The sequence below is a fragment of the Oncorhynchus gorbuscha genome, unplaced genomic scaffold (assembly GCF_021184085.1).
Source record: "Oncorhynchus gorbuscha isolate QuinsamMale2020 ecotype Even-year unplaced genomic scaffold, OgorEven_v1.0 Un_scaffold_910, whole genome shotgun sequence".
NCBI lineage: Eukaryota > Metazoa > Chordata > Actinopteri > Salmoniformes > Salmonidae > Oncorhynchus > Oncorhynchus gorbuscha.
In genome coordinates this window covers 54,204-67,919 of record NW_025745875.1, presented here as the reverse complement: position 1 = coordinate 67,919, position 13,716 = coordinate 54,204, and the positions used below count along the sequence as shown (strand labels likewise).

Here is a 13,716-nt window from a genome sequence, read left to right as displayed (position 1 = left end):
ATTGGAATTCAGGTTAGAGTTTTTGCATATAAGAAACCTTATCTCAGATGTAATAGTTTAGGCGAACTATTAACTTCACACTCATTAAATGGCAGTGATATTGACAGCACTTTAGGAGATTTCTTCCTCCAGTAACATATTTGTATTTTTTCCAAACCCATAGACACTGAAACAAGAGGCCACAATAAACACTCTTCAAAATGACCTGGATCAGACAAATGATGAACTGGACAAGTTGAACACCACCCATCTGGAAGAAAGGTCTCAGCTGATCCACAACCTTCAAAGCTGTGAACGGGAAATTGATAACCTCAGAGATGTCCTCTCAGACAAGGACAAGGAGATCTTAGCCCTCTCGGGCAACATTGCGGAGTACGCAGAGCAGATCATGGTGCTGAAGCAGGAGATCAAGCACAAGGAGGAGGACCTGGTTCGCATTGAGACCGCCCTCACCAAATCGGAGCGGGAGGCACAGATCATCAGAGACTCTCAGAACTCGGACCAGCAGGCTCTGTACACCAAGACGGCAGAGCTGGTGGAACAGCTGAAGGATGCAGAGACTGAGCTGAGCAAGGCCAAAGAGGAGAAGGAGTCGAGGACAGTAGAGGTGGAGGAGCTGAGGAAGCAAGTGGAAGAGGACAAGCGGACCATCCTGGAACTTCGAGAGGAGATCCAGCAGCACAACGTGGGCCATCGTAATCATCTCTTAGAGTGCGAAACTCAGATCTCTTCACTGAAGGAGCATGTGACTGTTGCTTCCCAGAAACTACAGGAGTCCGAGGGTCTCGTCTCTCAGTTGAGGGAAGCAAGTACATCTAGCAAGACACTGAAAGACCAGCTCCAGGACAAGGAGCAGACGTATGAGAAAGAACTCAAATCGGTCAAGGAGGAACGGAACAAGCTTAACGCAGAGGTGTCCAAACACAATGATGACCTTAAGACCCTGTCCAACAAGCTAGAGAAGCAGACAGAGTGTCAGGTACAGTTGAAAAAAGATATGCAAGAAAAACTGGAGACAATATCCTCTCTTGAGGAAAAACTCAGGGCCATCCAGGAAGAGGCCGAAGTAGAGCAACAGAAATTTAACACAGAACTGCAAGTCAGAGATTCTGAAAAGGAGAAGTTGGCGAAAGACCTGCAGGTTAAATTGGAAAATATCTCAAATATGAAGAAGCTCTTGAAAAACATGAAGACTGAAAAACAACAACTGCAAGCTGACCTGAAGGAGAAGGCAGATGAACTTAAGTCTCAAAAGCAGCTTGTAGATGAGCTTAATAACAAATCTACGGCAACTCTTGAACTCAACAGCAGTTTGAACTCTCAAAAAAATGGCCTCACAGAGGAGAATCAGAGGTTGCAACAGGATGTAGCTGGAAAGCAGAAATCAATTTCAGAGATGACAGATGAAAGGGATTCTCTGAGAAACAAAGTCTCTGACTTTGAAACACAGCATTCAGAAAACAGAAAAGTCATTGAAGGGCTTCTGAAAGACAAGGAGGAGCTGAGTGTTAGAGCCAATGAACTGAACAGGGCCCTGGAGCAAAATAAACAGTCCATTTCCGAGAGTCTATTTGAGAAAACAAATGAATGTATTCTTCTAACTAAGACACTCAGGGAAAGGGAGGAGACAGTTGCCCGTTTACAGGTGCAAATTGACAGTTTGAACACTCAAGTGGAGCAGTTCCATCACAACATTGCTGAAAAAGAGAAGTTTGTCACTGATCAAAACTCACAAGTAGAGGCACAGCAGAGCCAGCTGTCGCAACTCCAGGAAACAATGTATTTACTGCAGGAGCAGGAGACTGCCCTGAAAACTGGGCTCACGGAGAAAGACACCGTATTGCAGCAGAAATCAGATGAGTGTAGCTCTTTACAGAATAAACTTGGGCAGCAGAAAAAGCTTCTATCCAAGCTACAGGGTGAGACTAAATCACTTAAAGGACAATGCTCACAACTGACCCGGTGTGTGGAAGAAAAAGAAGAGACCTTCAGACAAATGACACAGGACTGTGAAGACCACAAAGCCGAGCTTAACAAGAGGAATGAGTCATTGAAGTCACTAAGCAGTCAGCTTGGTGTCATGAACGAGAGCAGTGCGAAGTTGGAGTCTGAAAATACAGAGCTGAAAACCACTCTGGAGAACCACGCAGCAGAAAACAACAAGCTAAGGCATGAGATGGAACAGAGGCAAACTGAGGTGGTTGGCCTCCACAGTCACATCCAGGCACTCAGTGAGCAAAACCAACAACTCCGAGCTGCTTATGAGATCAGAGATCAGGAACTTGCCCAGCAAATGCACGTTGCATCTGAGCTTGATAGAAGGGTAAATGTGACTCTTGAGCAGAACACAAACCTGTGCTCACAACTGAACAGTCTGACAGAGGAGAAGCAGATACTGCAACAGGAATTAGCTGTACAGTCGGAGTCCATTTCTGAATTAAGCAAGGACAAGAACTTACTTCAAGATAAACTTTCCAATTTTGAAATGCAACATTCAGAAAACTGCAAAATGATTGAAGGGCTACTGAAAGACAAAAAGGAGCTCAGTGTAGCAGTAGAGGAACTCAACAAGGTCCTAGAGCAAAACAAACAGACCGTTTCAGAGAGTTTGCTGGACAAAACAAATACATGTACTAATCTCACCAAATTGCTTAGAGAGAGTGAAGAGGCACGTGCACATTCACAAGACCAAGTTGACAGCTTGAACACCCAACTTGATCAACTGAACAACAACATAACCGAAAAAGAGAAGACGATCAGAAATCAAAACTCACAATTAGAGGCCCAGCAGAGAGAGTTGTCGCAACTCCAGGAGACATTGGCTTTATTACAGGAGCAGGGGACCGCACTGAAATCTGGGCTCACAGAGAAAGACACCATGTTGCAGCAGAAAGCAGAGGAGTGGAGCTCTTTACAGAATAAACTTAATCAACTGCAGGGCGAGACTAAATCACTTAAAGGACAATGCTCACAACTGACTCAGCATCTGGAAGAAAAAGAAGAGACCTTCAGACAAATGATACATGACTGTGAAAACCACAAAGATGAGCTGAACCAGAGGAACGAGTCAATGAAGTCACTAAGCAGTCAGCTTGGTGTCATAAACGAGAGCAGTGCGAAGTTGGAGTCTGAAAATACAGAGCTGAAGACCACTCTGGAGAACCACGCAGCAGAAAACAACAAGCTAAGGGAAGAGATGGAACAGAGGCAAACTGAGATATTAGATCTTAGGGACAACATCCAAGCATTGAATGAACAGAATGTCCGACTAAAAACCGAACTCAAAAACTCTGTCACGGAGGCATCCAAGAAACTTGAAGAGATTTCAGTTCTCAAGGCAGAGATTTCTAACAGGGACAGTTATGTGTCTAATTTAACAAAGCAACTGGCAGCAGCCTGCTCGGACAGGGATAGCTTAGGTTTGAATTTGCAGCAGAGAGGTGAGTCCCTAAAACAGCAGGAGATGTTTATTAAGCAGTTACAAACTAAGTCAGTAGAGGGTGAAGGTCAGATGAGCCAGGCCATCACTGAGCTGCAGACACAAGCTCAGAGTCTTCAGAAAAGCCTTCAAGACAAAAATGTTTCGCTGCATGAGGCGGAGAAACAGCTGAGTCTGCTCAGAGAAAAGTTCACCTTAGAATCTGAGGATTTCAAAACCCAGCTGAATTCAAGTGCGGAAACAGTGAAACAGCTTCAGGGTGATCTGTGTAATGCGGTGGAACAGAGTAATCAGCTCAGTGGGAGGCTTGAAGAACAAGAGGCACAGCTTAAGCAGAAAGTTGATGATTATGTGAGTTTAAGGACATATGTTTCAGAGCTGGAGGATTCCACCACTCAGCTCAGAGGTCAAGTTGACAGCCTGACCTCTGAGTCATCCCTGTTAAAAGAGACCCTGAAAGAGAAAGTCAAGTTCATCCTTGAGGCACAAAGCACCTCCTCAGCTGTTAGCGAAAGCCTAAATTCAAAACTCAAAACCAAAGATACAGAATGTGAGAGCTTAAAAGAGCAGCTTTCGTACCTCCAAGAGTCCGTTTTAAAGCTCAATACCAAAGATGCAGAATGTGAGAGCTTAAAAGAGCAGCTTTCACATCTCCAAGAGTCTGTTTCAAAGCTCAATAGTAGCCTCAGTGCCCAGTCCTCTGAAGTGGCACGACTTCAACAAGCCTTAGAGGAAAGAGGGACTGCCGTTATGGACCAGTCAAAGGCCCTTCAGGAGCTGCAGAGAAGGGCAGATGAAGCAGCCCTCTTCAAAACCCAGTTCATGGAGAGCACAGAGTTGGTGTCACAACTGCAGGATCAGATTCAGGAACTCTCCACTAAGTCTGCAAGCCTCAGCCAGTCGGCAGAGGAGAACCAAAGTGCCTTTGTAAATCTTCAGGAGAAGTATGCTACTCATTTAGAGGAGCTCCAGGAAGCTCGGACGATGCTTTCTCAAAGGGCCGAGGAGATGTCCAGTCTTAACAAGTCCCTCAGTGAAAGCAACAGCACAGTTCAGGCAGCAGAAAGCACCATAGAGGTGCTGAGGAATGAGTCTTCCTTGCTACGTCAAGACCTTCGGCAAATCCAAACACTGAATGTCGACCTTTCAAAACAAAAGGAAGACGCCCTTGCTACCCATCAAAGGAGCACCTCAACATTCACTGTCGAAATAGAGAGACTAAAATCTCAGTATTTGCATGTGGCTGCTCAGGTAAATGCACTGACAGAAAATCTTGAGCAGAGAGAGATGTCTCTTCATGCCATTAACAGTCAGTACACAGCCCAGGTGAAACAGGCAGAGCACGTAGTGTCCGAAATGCAGAAACTAGAAGAGCAAAATAAGAAGCTAAGAGAGGAGATAGCTCGGTCAAAGCAAGAAAATCAACAGCGGCTGGATGCAGCAATCAGTGAAAAAGAACGTCTGCAGCAAGAAGTTCAGAAACTCATAATTGAGAGAGATGAACACGGCAAGAGCTACAGCAGCCAGATACAAACAATGCAGGAGCAGTTGCATCTCCAAAAGCAGCAGCAATCCAGCAGCATGAACGAAGTCATGGAGAAAATGGTGGCTGAGAAGGAAAGACTACAGGTTGAGGTTAGTGTCAAAGGTAAAGAAATCACCAGATTGAAATCAGACATTCAAAAGATAGGGCAAACTCTTCAGGACTCTGAGAAGGAGTGGCTATCGGTCCTGGATAGGGAGAAGCAGGATAAATATCTCATTGCGGAGCAGTTGAAAAGTGTTGAAAATGAAATTAAGTCAAAAGATTTTAAAGTTCAAGCATTGAAACAAAACCTAGATAGTTTGCATGAAAAGTTGGCAGAAGCAGCAACGGCAATTAGACAGGGTTCAGATCTGCTTAAAGCGAAAGAGGTAGAGGCATCCACATCCAGGGTTCAGACTGAAAACATCTTAGTATCTGTTAAGGAAAAAGAGGAGCATAATATTGAATTGAGGCAGGCTCTTCAAGATATGGAAATTGAGTTAAGACAATTAGAGGTCAGCAAAGAGTGTTCTGACAAAGATTTGTCTGTATTGTCACTAACCATGTCTGATAGATTAGTTGCTTTAGAGGAGGAGAATGTCTCCCTACAGACTATGCTCAAACAGTTGAGAGAAAGACATCAGTGTGAGGTAGATTCTTTGAGGGGTGAATTAAATGAAGTTTCGGAATTATTGAAACGTACAGAGTGTACCCTTAACGATAAAGAAATGGACTATCAAGGTAAGAATCAACAGAATGTTTTATTTCAAGAAAATATACAGCACCTTCATGCACAGCTCCAAACTGAGACTGAAAATCTGAGAGAGGCAGGTATTAAACAGACAGCTCTACTTAGTGACATCCAAACGAAAGATGAGCAGGTCAGCTGCATGACCATCCAAATAAGTCACCAGAAGGAATTGCTAGCAGGTCTCAGTCAACAGTTGAGGGAGAAAGATGCTTCAGTAGCACAGGTAATTGAATCCGCCTCAAACGAAAGAATGAAATACGCAGAGGAAAATAGTAATTTCCTCTCGCAGCTGGAAAGCTTGGAAAATGCGCAAAGTAGCTCTGTGAAACAGCTTGAACATATGTTCTTGCAACTAGAAGAGAGCAAAGCTCATCTGTCACGCTCTCAAAGTGAACTTGAGACCAAGGATTTGGAGAATGGAGATTTGGTTAAAGAAAAGGATCATCTCAACACTCAGCTCACTAAGTTAACCAAAGAAAAAGAGGTCTTGAAAAAGAAGCTCCAAGCTGCTCTGGTTGTAAGGAAAGAACTATTGAAGAAGCTAGAGGAGCATGAACATCAAATAGAGCAGAATGTGAATAAAGGAATTGAGATTTCAGGCTTACAGGATAGGTTGCAAGAACTCACTTTACAAGCTGAAGCTACTACAAAAGAGCATGAAGACATTGTTGCAGATATTAAACGGCAAGTTAATCAGAAAGAGGCTGAACTCCTAGAACTGGCCAAGGTCTTAACAGTGCGAGACAGTCTTGTGGAACATTTTGAAATAAATATGCAAACTTTGCAAGCGAAACTAGATGAACAAGAAGCAAGTTTGACAACAGCTCTGCATAATCTCAATGAAAAGAGCATCATCGTTGATCAACTTAATTCCATCATCTCTGAGAAAGACGAGGCTTTTGAACAGGAGAGAAGTGGTATGATGCTGAGGTTACAGAAGCTTCAAGAGGATATGAGAAAGAGCGAGGAGAGTTTGAAGGAGGACATGTCAAGCTCCAGTGCGACAGCTGTTGACATTGAAAACGAGTTAACGAAGGTGAAGCAAGAAAAGGCAATGATGCAGAAAAAGGCTCAAACTGCTTTACTGGCACGAAAAGAGACTATAAAGAAGTCTCAAGAAAGTGAGAAAAAGTACACCCAAGAGCTTTCAGAATTAAAAGATGATTATAAAGCACTCCTGGAACAACACTGTCAGCAGACCAATGACCTTAATGCTGTCCAGTTAAGTTACGACCAGAAGGCCAAGAAATTTGAAGAAATCAGTCAGGCCTCAGTCTCTCAGCTAGGTGAATTGGAGACCCTAAGACTGCTTGTACAGGAACGGGATAAAACTCTTCAAGACCTCAACATATCCCTATCAGAGAGGGAGAGTCAAGTCCATGCCCCCTCATCATATCAAGCAGAGCTAGAAACCCTTCACTTCAAACTGGAAAGCATGTCCTCTGAGTTGGAAAATAAGGACAAGGTTCTCATAGCACTGGAACAGAAGTCCAAAGCATTATCTGAGAGAATGAGCTGCACAGAAAGTCAACTTGAAAAAGCCCATGCAGAAATAAAGGAGAAGATGGAAGAGCTCGCAAGACAGCAACAAGCAGTGGAGATGGCCGAGCAGCAGCACCAGCAGGAAAAACAAACTATGGTAGATGACCACCTGGTGCTGCAGAACCAGTTGGGCGCATTACAAGCCACAGTGGAGAAGCTAAAACACACCTTAGAAGCACTTGTTGGTGAGAAAGAATCCCAGTCGCACAAATTTATAAGTGAAAGCAAAGAACTAATAGAGGACAGGTATCGAATGAAAGGAGAGCTGGAGAATGCACTCACTACCATCGCCCAGCAATCGTCTGAACTTCAAATCCTCCAAAACACTTGGGCTGAAACTCAACAGCAACTCGGTGAAGAAAAGGAACAGCTAAAAGTGGAGCTTGAAAAAGCACAGTCCCATTCTGCAGAGTCCCAGGCTGAAATGGAAAGTCTTAAGCTGCACATGGAATCACTACAGCAGGAAAAAGAAAGAGCCTTCATGGTCATAGAACAATTAAACTGTGAAGTTGCCATGCTGGATGCTCAGCTAAAGGAAGCTGGAAAAGTACATGAGGAGCTTCTTCAAAAGATACCTGGTTTGCAGGATAAATCCTCTGAACAGATTGGGGTAATTGGGAAGGAGGTCCAGTATCTTAAGATATCCCCTGAAGAACATGAGATGAGTCTCAAGGAAAGAGATGATGCCCTGGTGATTTCTCAGTCTCTGGCCACGGAAAAGGAAGAGCTTATTGCTGCCTTGGAACAGCAACTGCAGCGGCAGATTCACCTTCACGAAGTTGCCATGGAAAAGATGAGGACTGAAGTTGATGAGCTTCAGCAGAGGTCTCAAGAAGATGCCAGCAAAACAAAGGATCAGGGCAACCAAAGCAAAACAGCACTTCTCACCAGGAAGCTTCAAGCAGCCTTAGTTTCCAGGAAAGAAATCTTGAAAGATAATAGCTCTCTGAAGGAACAAATGCGTATACTCTCAGCTAAAAATGAAGAAATTGGGGCATCATCCACTGTACTGGAAATGTCTGTTGCCAAGTTGAAACAACAAAAAGAGGACCTGGAGAGTTCTGTATCATCCCTGAGCAGGGAGAAAGAGAAGCTCATTGCCGAGGTTGATCGTATCCTCAATGATAATCACAATTTATCTGCAGCCTGTGAAAGCCTCAAACTCACCATAGAAAATATCACCCAACAGAAACAGGCATTTTCGTGTCAGCTTGAGTCCCTGAAAGACTCGCAGACGGATGAGTTGTCGGAGTGGAAATCTAAGCACACAGAGCTGAAACAGGAGTATGAGTCACTTTTACAAGCGTACGAGAATGTCAGTAGCGAAATGGACAAGATGAGACAACTATTGGAGGGGGCAAGAAGAGAGAGACAAGAAGCGCTGGTTAAAGCACACAAATCTGAAGCTGAGAGGGAGAATCTGGAGAAACAAGTTGGGGAGATGGAGGATGAAAATGAGAAAATTAAAGAGAAGATGAGAAAGTTTACTAAGGTGAAGCAGCTGAAAATGGAAGAGCTGGAGGAGGAGAATAAACAAATCAGAATAGACTTGCTAGAGTTTGATGATAAGCAGAAAGCCACAGTTGAAGAGTTGACTATTAAAAACAACCACTTGGAAGCAGATATCCACAGCCTTGTAGAGTCCTCAGAAGCACTCAGAAGGAAGCTAACAGAGATTCAGCTCAACAATGGCAGTCTGGCAGAGGCACTCAAAGAAGCAACCTGTTCATTAGAAAAGTGGCCCACCGAATCAAAAGCATGTGAGCAAAACATGCAGCTTAAACTAGATGATGCACTCATTTTGAATAATTCACTGACTGCCCAGATTGAGTCACAGAAGACAGAACTTGCTTCCCAACAGGAAATCAATAAATTAATGCAAAAGGAGAAAGAAACTCTCTCTGAAAGACTTAAACAAATGCAGAATAAGCATGAAAAGGAATTGGGAGAAAAAGACGATGCAATCTCAGAGCTCCAAGAAATGATCAACAGACACAGCCAAGAGACCACCAGCCTAAATGAGAAGGTCAGGATCTTGGAGGACGACAAGTCTATATTACAAGAGGAGCTTGAAAATGTCCAAGTGATCTCGGACAAAGTAAAAAATGAGAATGAATATTTGGAGATAGTGATCCTCAAAAACGCTGAAAGAATTGATGAACTGACAGAGACAGTCAATGTTCTCCAAGCCCAGAACACACAGCTCTCCTCTCAATTGACTGAGAGCAAAGAGAAGGCTACTCAGGTTTGCCAGGAGAAGGAGGAACAGCAGCTGAAGTTGGTTAAGGAGTTTGAGGAGAAACTCAAAATGTTCCAGAGAGGCAATGAGGGCTCCAGAAATATAAAGAAGGAGCTACAGGAACTGCTGAAAGAAAAGCATCATGAAATCAATCATTTGCAACATGACTCCATCAAATACCAGGAGCTGATTTTAGACCTAGAAAGGTCGCTGAAGGATTCAGAGTCAGCGCATGAACAGGTGGAGAAGGAGCTGAGGGAAATGACAGAGAGGATATCTTGTCTAGAAGAAGGGAGGAGGCATCTTGAAGCTGAGCTTACCACACACAAGAACCTTCTCAATGAGGCAAAGAAAGATTTGACAAACATTAACTCTGAAAAAGACCAATTGCTTGAGGTAGTATCAGAAAAGAACAATCAATCAGAATGCCAGGTCATGGAAAGAACTAAAGCACTACAGCATGTAGCTGAGCAGCAAAAGAGTATTTTCATGGAGAGGGAGGTGATTTTACAGCAACATATAGAGGAACTTCTGGGTTCCAAGGAGAAGGAGAGTCAGGTAGTTTTAGAATTGAAGAGGAAAATAGATTCTCAAGATTTACAGATGAATACTCTGAAGAGAGAGGCTGACACTAATTTGGCTAAGTTAGCAGCCCTGTCCTCTAGTCCTCAGGGTACTGATGCTGTGAAACAGTGGAATGATATGTTCCTAAATACCTTGCATGAGAAGGACAGCCAGCTTCTAGAACAGGGCTTTGTCATAACGAGATTCCTTGAAGACATTCGAGTGAAGGAGAAGGAGATGACTGAACTGCAGGTAACCAAGTCGAGGCTCGAAAGGACACTTGGTGATTACACAGTAGCTGCCACAGCTCAGCAGAGGCAGTTGTTTATAATGGGTGCCAGCAATAGAGAGCTTAACGAAACCGTGGAGCTCCTGAATCAACAGTTGCAGGAACTGAGTGACCAGGTTGAGAGATTAGAACAGGATAGGAGTGCACTCAACAGACATCTCACTGGCAGTGTAGATTCCACATCTAAAATGAAGTTTGATCTCCAGCAGCTGGAAAATACACTCTTAGACACAGAGTCCCAGCTACTCCTCTCGCAGTCTCACAGCGACATGCTTCAGGTTGATTTTGAGAAACAGGAGGCCATTTCACTGCACCTGAAGTCACTCCTGCAGAACAAAGATGCAGAAATCTCCTCTCTGCTGTCCTCCAGAGATGGACAGATGTCTGGGTATCTAGAACAGCTGCAAGCCAATCACCGTGCCCAGGTTGAAGGCTATGACGACAGGCTAACTGCCTTGTACTATGAAAGGGAGAAAGCTGACAAGGAGTTCAGAAGGCTGGAGAACAAAGTAAAATCCCTTCAAATGAAAGTTGACAAGTCCATTCAGGAAAAGGAAAAAATGGCTTCTCAGATGGAAACATTCAGGCACTCCATGGTCTCCTTGCAGACAGAGAGAGAGCGTTTGATGTCAGAATATAGGATGTCTGAGGCAAGGAATCAGACTGTAATGCAAGGCAAGGAGGGGTTGGCTGAAGGAGACCTCAGTGCAACCAAGGGCCTTAAACACGAGATTAGGACTCTCCTTCATCAGATGGATGATCTGAACTCTGAGAATGCCATGCTCAGGGCACAGCTGATCAGATATAGAGAAGACTTGAATCAGGTCCTTTCCTTGAAGGACAGCCAGTTGAAAGAGTTGCTCAGGAAGCAGCAAGATGCCATCAAAAACCTGGAAAACCAAAAAGCCACAGCTGAAAAGCAGAACCGGAAGACCCTTCTAGAACTCGAGAGGGAAGGAGAGGCAAGCGATGCCTTAAAAGCTGAGAATTCCAAACTTCAAACACAGGTCACTGATCTGGAAGCTAACATATTGGCCCTGAATAAGGGAATGCAAGAAACGAATAAAGGCAAAGTGATTGCCGACTTGCAGCATGCCGTGGCAGCCAAATCTGCGGAATGTAACGACCTCCAGCAAAAACTGTTTGCTCAGAAAGTGGCAGCGGATGACTGGAAAGGCAGCCTGCAGCTCCTGGAGCGTGAGACTGAGAAGAAACTGGGAGAGGCAGAGGACAAGTACAACAGTGAGCTCGATGCCTTTGAACAAGAAGTCGAACTGATGAGAAAAGAGAAGGAGACCGCTGACCAGAGGGTTGCTGAGCTGGCCAGGGACCTGATGCAAGCTGAGAAGCTGCTGTCCGATGCTAGAGTCCAAAGCACGGACCTGAAGTCCCAGAACGAGTCTCTGGGTAAAGCCATGGCCGCCTTGCAGAACGACCGCGACCAGCTCATCGAGGACTTCAAGATCCTCCGGAACCGATATGACGAGGAGCTCCGAGAGACCCAGGGGGCCATGACCAAGGTGGAGAGACATCTAGGCGACACAACCTCAGAGCTGGCCACCTTGGCGAAAGAGAGACACATACTGGTACAGAAACTCTCTGCTCTAGAGAGCAAAGATGCTCCCTCCCAGCTCACTTCACTGGTAGACGATCTGTCTGTGGCCTTGTCAGAGAAGGAAGGGCAGCTCCAACGGGTTTCCCTGGAAAACGACACGTATAGCAGTAAGGTATCGGCTTTCTCTAGGTCCATGGCCAGCCTCCAAGATGACCGAGACCGGCTGATGGAGGAGCTGGCTGGGGCAAAGAGGGCATTCGAGTCCAGGCAAGGATTAGGTCCAGAGGTAGTAGACATCGCGAACACAGGGGAGTCAAATAGCCATAGAAGCAGTGGTATTCAGGCCCTTCAGACTGGGAGAGATGGGCTGGTAAGTCACCAGTTGTGACTCAATGCTTGTTGTTTGGTTGTCATTTCGTTGTGTTTTGGTTTAGGCTGTGAGTGAACTTCCTGACAGCATGCAGGGGACCAGTCAAAAAGCTAATCTACCTGTCATGGCTTTGGTGTGTGAACTTCCTGACAGCATGCAGGGGACCAGTCAAAAAGCTAATCTACCTGTCATGGCTTTGGTGTGTGAACTTCCTGACAGCATGCAGGGGACCAGTCAAAAAGCTAATCTACCTGTCATGGCTTTGGTGTGTGAACTTCCTGACAGCATGCAGGGGACCAGTCAAAAAGCTAATCTACATGTCATGGCTTTGGTGTGTGAACTTCCTGACAGCATGCAGGGGACCAGTCAAAAAGCTAATCTACCTGTCATGGCTTTGGTGTGTGCAAGCATGACAATTTGGTTGTGTCGCAGGAATGCCGTTTTTTTGTGAAGTGTTCAAATGAGTCTCCTCAATGTGCGTTGTTGTTGTGTCTAGTGGTTTGTTTTGTCTATTGAAGGAGACGAGACAGAGGGTGGATGAGATGCAGAGCGCCTTGCAGCAGGCACAGGCCTTCAAACTGCAGACTGAAACAGAAGTCAGTGGGTACCAGGCAGAGCTGGCTGAACTGAGGTAAGATCCTAACTGCACCTACAAAGATTTGAGTTGGCCATTTAAATTGTATTACTTCTGCCAATTGGGTTACTTTTGCACATTGGTGAGGTCAATACTGTAAATCGAAAGCACTCAATGTGTTCTGAAAGATGAGACGTCGAGGATTATAATAAATATTTCTTTGATGTAATACAAGCAAACCACACACACACACACACTCCAAATGTGCACTTCACATTTCAAAATTCACAGTATGGAAATGTATGATCTCTGTTTGATGTAGAATTACGAGGATGATGTGCCATCATACCCTGGGTTGTTCTAAACAGAATGTTTGCTTTATTGTGAAGAAAATGTGCAGTGGAACACGCACCTGAATGCCCTCACGACTCCATTCTTTGCTCATCAAAATGTGTGTGTTTCTCTGAAGTGCCTTGTGAAATCCTAACTCCGTATAATCGTTTTTTGGCTAGAACTTGGCTAGTCTTGGTGGCAATAGAATGAGCATGTCCACCTGACCTAGACCGAGACAGTACTTGTGTAATGGTGGGGATGCAGGGCTGTGTTCCAAACTAAAAACTTCCACTGCGCTTGCTTCACTTTTATTTTATTTTAAATATATATTTTGTATTTACTTAACCTTTATTTTATTATTATTATGTAACTTTCTCAATTGCACAGCTTGAAGGCTCTTTCTTTGATTGATACATGTATTGAAATTACTTAGGAACTGTGCACAGTTTGGAGAGGTGCATGGCCTCATGGAGACACCAGTCCGACCTCTCACTCAAACCCACAGTTTGGAGAGGTGTGAGGCCTCATGGAGACA

General features: G+C 44.5%; 1 protein-coding gene across 8 annotated transcripts in view; it reads left to right on the top strand.

Annotated features, from left to right (window-relative positions):
* The window catches only part of LOC124020781 (golgin subfamily B member 1-like), a 40,259-nt gene that overhangs the window by 13,015 nt on the left and 13,528 nt on the right, over positions 1 to 13,716 (top strand). For 3 of the 8 annotated variants that reach the window (XM_046336054.1, XM_046336053.1, XM_046336051.1), the window contains exons 9-10: positions 164 to 5,074; positions 12,793 to 12,905. In XM_046336054.1, coding sequence (XP_046192010.1) covers positions 164 to 5,074; positions 12,793 to 12,905 — 5,024 coding nt within the window. Of the gene's footprint in view, positions 1 to 163; positions 5,075 to 5,309; positions 12,275 to 12,792; positions 12,906 to 13,716 lie in introns of those variants that run through there. The other 5 variants (XM_046336052.1, XM_046336050.1, XM_046336049.1 and 2 more) reach the window with 5 other exon arrangements.